The sequence below is a fragment of the Lipotes vexillifer genome, unplaced genomic scaffold (assembly GCF_000442215.2).
Source record: "Lipotes vexillifer unplaced genomic scaffold, Lipotes_vexillifer_v1.1 scaffold265, whole genome shotgun sequence".
Lineage (NCBI taxonomy): Eukaryota > Metazoa > Chordata > Mammalia > Artiodactyla > Lipotidae > Lipotes > Lipotes vexillifer.
The window spans coordinates 1,561,393-1,571,247 of NW_006795112.1; the positions used below are offsets into that span (position 1 = coordinate 1,561,393).

At 34.1% G+C, this 9,855-nt stretch overlaps 1 protein-coding gene across 3 annotated transcripts in view; it reads right to left on the reverse strand.

Moving 5' to 3' along the window:
* Window positions 1–428: 428 nt before the first annotated feature.
* QTMAN (queuosine-tRNA mannosyltransferase) overlaps window positions 429–9,855 on the reverse strand; it is a 310,769-nt gene continuing 301,342 nt past the window's right edge. For all 3 annotated transcript variants that reach the window (XM_007467473.1, XM_007467471.1, XM_007467472.1), the window contains 3 exons: window positions 7,444–7,514; window positions 6,648–6,739; window positions 429–1,558 (listed from right to left, as the gene is read on the reverse strand). In XM_007467473.1, the coding sequence (XP_007467535.1) occupies window positions 1,475–1,558; window positions 6,648–6,739; window positions 7,444–7,514 (247 nt within the window). In that variant the 3' untranslated portion in view covers window positions 429–1,474. The remainder of the gene's footprint in view (window positions 1,559–6,647; window positions 6,740–7,443; window positions 7,515–9,855) is intronic.

Here is a 9,855-nt window from a genome sequence, read left to right on the forward strand (position 1 = left end):
GGGCCCTACTAGACTTTTGAACCAGTGCCCGCTCTATCTCGGATGCCTGCTAGACCACTCAATCCTTCTGAAAGCCAGAGAGCCAGGCTTGGCCCTTGTCTATCCCCCTCTCCCTGGCTGCTTCTCACTCTACAGCTTAGAGAAGTTATTCATTTCAAAAGCTAGGAAAGTTACAATTTACCTGCCAGTAAACAGAAGATGGTTTATCAACAGACTCTACCTTAATGACTACAAATGTTTACCTCCTGCTTTCCAGAATGCAAAGAAAATCTTGGAAATGTCATAATATCTTACAAACATTTGCAAAACAGATCCTTGATCATCCGGAAAAGAAACAATTGTATTCATTGTCTCTGACACAAGGAAAGTGTTCAGTGAGAAACATACAGATAGATGTACACACCTTACACTGAAATGAGATATGTTAATTAAAAATTGCAGTGGGCACTTTATTAAAAATTTATTTTACAATCTAGCCATTCAAAACATCTTGACATCAACAAATAGAGCAGCTTGACTATTGGAATCATAAGTGATTTATCTTGAAAAGATTATATTTGTAGCTGGATGCAAATACTTTTGATGGATATTTATATCAAAATGACTGGTTTTGTTAGAAGTATTTTAATTTCCCTATTTTTATCCCTGGAAAAAAATTAAAACAAGTATCTCAGTGTTCATTTTATGGATGAGATGGCCCCACTTAGTGTATTTCCCATGTTTGTCTGAATTACAGCTGTTTATCTTGCAACTATTCTTTAAGATAAATTAAATGCAAATGTAACTCTGTGAATCATGGGAATACCTGCCAGACCCCTTATTAATACCTTCACTTAAAAACCCCTGTGCCAGGGAGTCATTAATTTGCTAAAAGAAAAGTGCTACAGCAGACCTTTGCCCACAAACATTTCTGAGATGGCTGCCCAATTAGTTGGTAGCATTCTGAGCCTCCTTTCAGACCCTGTGGCCCTTTGAGGACACAAGAAGGCTCCGATGATAACCTGGCAACCTAGGTAGAAACCCAGCCAAGTGAGAGTGTTTGAAGCTGTAGTTTCGCTGCCATCGTGTCGGCAAAAAGAAAGAATTCAGGCACCATGTCATCCAGTACAAAGGATAAAAACGGATTCAACCGGAAATTCAATGTGGCACCACATATGGGATACATGAGTGCGGTTATACAACAGGCCACATATTTTTTTTGAACAGTCTCCTCCATGTGATGCCGAGGACATGTGTAACCATCATAACGTCTCTAGGAATCTGTATTTAATTTGAGTTGGGGTGGTGGCAGGGATTGGAGATCTGAAGCTGCCACAGGTTTGTGGCAGATGGCTCTGTGTCAGCTATGACAAGCAGCCAGGCTCAGCTTCCTCTGCAGATTTTCTTTTCTCTCTGATCAGGTAAATATGGGCACACTCTGGAAAGTTCTACAGATTCTGCCTTAGGCTGCAAGTTTGTGACTTAGCCCCATCTGTCACAAATCTTCCCTAGGTTCTGCTGTAAGCAGAGACCTGAATTTACCGTGTAGGGCTGCCCAAGAAAAAGGAGCTATTTCACCCTGTAAGGGGGAGGGAGAGAAGAGAAAGCAATGAGGAAGCATTAACGACCCGAAAGACGAAAGCATGCTGAAAATTCATATTGCAAATTTGCATAATTTACATCAATTAGACTTCAAAAAGCCACCAAGTAAATGGTTCTCGAGTTTCATCACCTCAGGAAATCCCAGTTTCTGATTGGTTTAAAGTGTAACTGTATTTCCAATCATTGGGGAAAGCTGCCTACCCCCTTGTTTTTTGCAAATGGGTACATTCGACTGCACACATATTTCCTGGTTTATGTTATGGATGACAGCTATTAGAAGTTTATCGTCCAACTTTTAACTTTTATAAACATAAGGTACACAACACTCTTAATACATGTTTTTGCGGATGTGAATTTTACTTTTAAGTGGTGAAGGCACAAGAGAAATGCCATTACTGTTACGTGGAATTTATAAAGCACTTCAAGTTTACAAACGGGTTTATATTCATTATTTAATTATAGCAGGGCCTCAGGGGCAAAATGCTATTAAAAATTAAGAAAAAAAGAATTCTTCCAAGTTTACAGATGAATCATATAGAGGCCAAGAAGTTCACCTACAGCCAGGCTACAAATTAGTAGCAGAGAAAAAGAAGCAGCCAAAACCTCTAACCGATCTTAATCACCCCAAGTATACCTATTGTGCTAAAGAGTTTTTGCTTTTATTTTACTTAAACAAATCAAGGGAAAACCAAGCCAAAACAAAATCAAGGAAAGACGTGAAGAAAGAGAGAGGGAAGAGTAGTGGGGAGGGAGGGAGAGAGATCGAGACTGAGAATTTGCCTTAAATTGTGTTGGTGCAAATGAGAGATTTTAGAAGTTCTAAAAACATCACGAGCTTTTAACTGTTCACTTTTAAGGAAAAAAGTAATGACTTTGGAGGCGTGTTAATACTAGTGAGTACCACCTTATTCACACTTAGAGTAGAAACTCAAATTAAAAGGGGGCTATAAAGTGACCAGTCTCTTGAAGGAACCTTAAAGTGGCTTGGCTGTGGTTCGGGAGATATAGCCTGATATAATTAAGACAAAACCACAAATGGCTTTTCTGGGCACTGAGTCTGAGTTGTAAGCTTAATCATTGTTTGGAATCACTTTTAGGCAGAAATCTGAAAATTGCCCTCTCCTCCAAATAACAGCAGGTTATAAAGGTTTCTGGAATGTTGAAGAACTGGAAGAGGAGAACAAAATAAAAATCAGCTGCTATCATCTGAAAAAACTTAAGAAACTACAGTTTACCCTCGTAAAGCAAAGGAAGGATGGCATCTCTTTTTTTCCTCCCCACACAGCATATCTCTCCATTTGTAAATAAAACTACATGAAAAATAGGGTGGGAATGAAAATCTATTCTGTTAGTCTGGGCAGTATATATTTTATTCAACTGCCCCACTTGTACTCTTGTGCTATTTTTCAATACCGGTAACAAGGGGGTGAACATAAATTTTCTTCTAAAGCATTTTAAAATATAATGATCAAAGTTTCTCTAAAAGCATAAAGTACTGATCTCAAATAGTTGTTGGGAACTTTCGGGAAGTAAATTCCCATAGTCAAAATGAGCCAAAAATTACGACTTCCCGGTATTAGACTTACTTCGGTTGTAAAAGGAAGCCCGATGTTAGTGTAAGAAGTTAATCCTTGGCTGATTACTTTATGATTATTTCTCGAATCTTGTGTTCAAGTTTGGTTTAGGAGTCATCAAAGAGCTCCCTATTCCAGATGAAGTGAAACTTACTTTATCTCTGTGGCAAGTGTTTGGCTAATGGGTCTAACCTACTTAGAAAAGGACGCGGTACAAGAAAGCTGCAGTCAACGGTTGAGCCTAGTGGCAAACTTTTTAAGAAATGGTTTTAGATTTTTTAAAATTCAGAACATAGTTTTTAAAATAATTAAGAAACAGTTTCTGCATGTATTTCTTTAAATATTTTAAGAAAAATTGTGTGTGTGTGTGTGTGTGTGTGTGTGTGTGTGTGTGAGAGAGAGAGAGAGAGAGAGAGAGAGAGAGACAGAGAGACAGAGAGAGCAAAAGAGAGGGAGAGATAAAGGGAACACACTTGCACGCACGTGAGGAATTTAAACATTTCAAGTCTGAAACCATTTCAGGTGAGAAGTCATGGGCACAGAGTTCTGTAGTAGGAAGAGTCACTTTAAGAAAAAAAAAGTATCAAATTCTGTTTCTGCTTTTCAGTTACTAGCATTCTGTTTCAAATCCTGCTTCAAGTTATAGCCCCCAAACTCTCACTCATATTGAAAGTATAATGTCTCAAGTGAGAAGAGAGCCAAGTGTTAGTAGCCTTATTCTAGTCATTAAATTTCTAAGTGTGAATCCATATGAAAAATCCTATCCTAAAGTGAACTCTACATGGTAAGTAGTTGAGATGATTTTAAAATGTAAACTTTTAACAACAGAAAAAGAGAGTAAGGTGTAAAAATGTAAAAGGAGCAAATTAAAGAATTCAGTGACATTCTATCCTTTTAGATCTTAGAAGCATATGTTTTTAAAAGCAAAACAGCACTGTCCAAGGGAACAAATCTAAAAAAACCCCCCAACACTCTCTTTATAGTATACACAAAAGTCTCTTCCATTGCATAAGAGAAGTAGGCAAAAAGCTGCCTTGGGGGAAATAATTCTCTGGTATTTAGTGAGGGCAAATGTTACCTGATATGTGTATATTTATAAAACATAAGGTAAAAAAATAGTGTAACTTATTATATCTTAATTATAAAGTTTTAGCAGGCATTCTTTTTCTGTTTTAGCTCTAAATCTTATTACAACAACCCAACTAGATCTGTGGTCCTTCCTGTGATTTCTACCAGTTTGTCCTGACAATTGCATTATAAAGCTCTTGATTACGTCTATTTCTTGGACTAATTTATTAATTTTTGAGATTAATTTTTGGATATTATGTCATCACAATCTATGAATGAGGACATATATTAAAGTGTATAATAGATTTATAAGAAAAAAACATCCACGGTAAAAAGTATGTAAAAGGAATTACATATATATATTCTTATAAATGCTTATGCGTGAAACACTAATTTATAAAACTTTGAGTTGGACCATTTTAGGATGCGTGGACTAAAAATATATGTAAGCCATAGTAACATGAAAAAACATTTAATGTATAGGCTATCTTTTAAGCTATAGGAGGAACAATTTGGTATATTAACAGCATACCACTAAGCTGACATTCTTTCAAAGTTTTTCCAGAAGTTGTTGGTAAAATAAATAATTATAACTATGTTACGGCAATAGCTGTATTAAAGTATTTCAACTGGAGATCTGTTTTTTATTGTAACTAAAAGCAACCTGTTGCAGTAATTTTTGAAATGGTTAAAGATTTGCAGATGCAAAATAACAGGGATAATAAGGCCTACCTGGAAGCCAAATTAAAAACGGATAAATTTTGATGGTGGAAGTACAATTATAAATGCTTCACCATTTTCATCACAAGGTAAAAACATTCCTTCCTGCCCCCTTTTTTGTACCGATATGTGGTGATGGGTGATAACTAAAACTTGCGGTGGTAATAATTTCACGATATATGTCTGTCATTACGCTGCACACCTTAAACTTATACAGTGCAGTATGTCAGTTATATCTCAATAAAACTGAAAAAAAATATTGCCCAAAAATTCACCAGAAGGAAAAAAAAATCAATAATTCAACGGTAAACTCATTGAAAATAGCTTTGTGTCATATGTAGAAAATGAATCCACTTGTGTTAATACATATTATTCTATTTCTTCATTTTCATAATCTGCACATTTTGATAGTCTGTCACGTGGGAAACTACTAAATTAATATTTTACACAAACAAGACCACGACTGAACTTTCAAAATTAGGAAATCTGGATGTAAACCTTGGAAGTCTGTTTTCTCGTTGAAGCTTCCCATGTATACGATACAATCGTATTGACTGAAGGAGTAATACTGAAGCCTGGAACTGTTCAGTCAGCATTTTAAACTATTATGAGCTACCTTCTGAACCATTGCCAAGTTAATAGACAATGAAAGATAATGAGCTTGAAATTGGGTGTTAAATTGCATTTTTGGTTCTCTCCCTTTTTCTTGAAGTTTAACCGTTTCCTGCAGAAACAGAGTCATGTTTTGATGTATCACTATGTAAATATGTATTTTAGGCCATGACAAGGGAAAGGAGAGAAAAAAGGCAGCGAACTGTATTTCATGTAGGAAGGTTATATATTAACACAGGAAAATTAAAATATGCTGGATTATAAAACTGCTAGATTGTAAACTATACTGGATTTATGTAAAATGAAGTTGCTACATTCAAAGAATATAAAAAGGTATATTACTCATGGCCTAGAGCCACCTTCAAAACTCATAAAGCAGATTTATCCCAGTTCAATTACTTAGACTTTTAGTAGGGTCTCTTTGTGTTGTTATTTCAACAATGTAAAATTTTTGATTCAAACAAGGGAAAAGAGATAATGAATGAGGGAACTGAATGATGATGCTATTTAAACTCTTTTCCTTTTGCCTTTGTCATTCAGAGAGGATATTGACAGTCTAATTCTAAACAAACTGAGGGTTTTTATGTAATTTTACTAAACTGGACAAAGGAAACATTTGATTCTTTGAAAATCATCTTTAAAGTAGTTAAAAAAGTGAACACCCAACTTCATGAATGTCATTCACCTGAATTTTTGAGGACTGAAGATTTCATTCTGATGGGAAGAAAGGCTTATCCTCATTAGTATAATTGTAGAATCTTTCCTTTACTTCCTTTTAAACTAATGAGTTACATTAATCCAGGTTCATTTTTATAAGCCTCTTGGGGCTAAATGTAAAGGACAGTCATCTTAGAAAACAATAAATTAAAAAAAAAGCATGTACCGTGCATTAAGTGCACGTATTTCATAAGGCCTAGGTTAATACAACTAGCATCCAGTTTAATTAATCCTTGTTAGTGGAACAACTAATATCCCTCCCTAGCATGTTTCCTTTAAACATTAGTATGTTAATTAAATGTTTTTTTTTTTTAAGATTTCTCTTTGTACTTCAATATGGCATGTATACCACGTAAATCTCTTCTCAATAACTACCTTATAGAGATGTTTTCTTACAATATCTGGTCTCTTGCAGAAATTCTGGAGCCTTTTTGAAAGCTGTTCAGGTGTAGAATACAGATATTCAGCTGCAGGAAAAACAGATACATTTTTAATGAAACAAAAACCTCAAAGCACACACTTGATATTAGTCACTTTACTAATTAAAAATGCATATTGCTCTGTGCTGCCTCGTGTTTTACATTATTTAAGCATGATTTTATAAGGTTACCTCAGCTCACAAGGATGTTTAATGCTAAATAAGACTGTGTAGTTGTGCTGTTTAGACATCTCCTCTGGGTGATTAAAATACATTATTCTAATGTAACACAATGCATATGTGATATATTTAGTGATGAGAATTTTTTCAAAGAACTAGTACGACAGCCGTATGTACCCTGTACAACAGTTGCATATTATTAACTAGTCAATTGTTGAAATAATTTGGTGTGACTTTCAGTCCTCAGTTTTTCTCTGTGTATATCATTAAAAAAAAAATCTGTAAGCAATTGCAGCAACACTGACCTGCTTATAAAAATCCATCATTATGGGATGTGTATGCTAACAATGAAGAATGCTATTTGAAAACTTGCTTTTTTGTTATCTTAAAAGAACAGATGGTAAATATAAGCTTACTCTAATGTATTAAAACACATAAAATTTTCCTTAACACTAACATGTTGACTTGCCAAATAAACAATTGCTCCTGCCTAAGTTTATTTTCAAACTTTCTAATTTAGCATGAATCATGTATTAAATCTCAACAAAGACGAAAGTACATTAAAGCAGCTACCTGGAAATATTTCGGGATAAACCAAATCTTTGGGACAGAGTGGGTAACAACCACAATACACAGCTTCCAACCTAAAGAAATTTTAGAAAGAGGATAAAAATATATTAAAAAGACATTACCATCAGAACCAGAAAGTGGTTCTGTTTGTCTAAGTTAACAGTATGAGCCCAGAGTTAACTGGGATGAAGAATATGGTCGGCAGTACAATCCTAAAAGCCAAAGTTGCTCTTTTAAAAGATTTTATTAATCATATATGAATTTCATAGAACAGAACCAACAGCATATGTTTTGTTCACTGAATTAATCAAAGCGCAGCTCTGCATTTTTTTTGTTGTTTTTAAAATACTGTTTAACACATTTTATAATCAGCAGATAAACACATGTAACAACATGGTAAAGTATGGACAGCTTTTCTTAATAACGCTGCAAAGCCCCAGAATGTTCATTTTTCAAAATGTTTAAATAAAATAGCAAATACTTTAACACTGTAGCTGTAGAAATCATCGAGGCACTTTTAAAAGCATCAGAAAAAAATTTACAATCTGTTGTGATGGGGCATTTTCATTTTAAGCTAAAGCTTCAGGATAGTTACTTATTAGGCAGGATATAGAACTATTCCCCCCTTTTACTGAAAAACTCTCATGAAGATTACCTTAATGAATATTTTGCTTTCTTGACTCAAAATTCAGCTCATTTTCCATTTTATCCAAAAAGAATACTGCTATTATTAAACAAAGAAACAAGAAAGTTTCACTTTGTGAGAGGATTTCCCCAGGGACCACCTCCCTATAGGAAGTTTTTCTTCATGTCATAGCGGTAAGGGTTAAGTACAAGAAAGGTATTGCATCTTGATGGCTGTGTTAGCCCTGCATAATGGCTATTGATCTGACATACAATAAACCTTAAAGATACCACTGTAATTTCTGTTGGCTAGGAATTATGCAGTGAAATTCAAAACACTCTTTAAAATATGTTTATTTTATGAGAAACTTTGAATTGCATCCAAAATGTTGACCAAAGGCAGAATTTTATTTTGAACTGCAGATTTTTTTCAACCCAAGAATAGTTTGAAGTTATGTCAATGTTTACCTTGTTTATTTACAGCGACAAAGTACATGCAATTTAAGCTGTTTTTAAGTGGGTGATGTTTTCCCTATTTTATAACTGAAATTAGTTTAAATGAAAAGTATTTACTTTGAGCTGCAAAGTTCGGAAAAATACTGAGTTCAAAGTTTTGCTTAAGAACTGCTAGCAGTTACCAGATAACACAGTGGAAAGGCACAGGATCTAGTTACCAATGATTAATTTCAAAATCCAAACTAATATCTAATATTCTTTTTTACATAAATAGGGTATGTATAGAAATTCTTATCATAAGCACAGCTATAAAACTGCACTGTGACTGCATTATAAAACATTCACAAAAGTTTTGAGCACATAAACTGGGGATATTCTTTATGAACAAAAAGAAAATATGCACTTTATCTGAAGACACTCAGTTTTAAAATGCTTTGCCAATCGAAAAGCAAATACATATGAACATTCTCTTATAATTACATAAAATCAAAAGAGTGAAGTCACAGGCATTTCAGAAAGTGCACGTTATCTGCTTTTTAATAATGGATTTGAATTAGAGTGTTCTGTTCCCCGAAAGAAAACTGCAGGCCAAGTTACATTTTGAGTCATCGTATGAGCATGTACTCTGCCATCTCCAAAAAAACCTCTGCTAATTAAAATACAGTGAGAGAGGAATGGCATTATTTGATTTAGGAAGAAAAAAAATTTACAAATTTGGATTCCAACTTTTATTTGTAAATTATCTTCTTCGTGGTTATATTTCTAATTCATCAAGAAAAAAACAATCACCATTTTTGGTTATAATTTTGACCTCTAAAATACTAAACCTTATTACACACATTATTTATATCAAGACTGTGTTTTAAAATATATTAAATTTGCCACAATATTTTAAAAGAAATTTATAAAATTCCTTCTAAGTTCCTCATATTTTGTTATTTTGAAGAAAATGATCATCTCATGACAGTAATACAATTATTCATCATTTCAATTCTTATGCACTACCAGTTAAATAATAAATAGGGTTCCAATTGATCTATTGTTAAAATGACTAGCAAATGACCTTTTTATTCCAATTAACAAATCATCTGCTAAATCTATGAATCTTAATATTCAGATCTATTCACTTCAATTCATACAATTTATCTGCAAATAGTTGTTGGGCTTTTGATTCTAAATATAATTAGCTGATAATTTTGCTTGGCTGAATTACTTTTCTGGAGGGCCTGCAAAGGCTCTCAGTCGCATTATCTAGCAATAATGAATCTGATAGGTGAAATTTTTTACTGTAATGAGGATGAGACACAGTTGTGACACCTGAGTCTACTAATAACA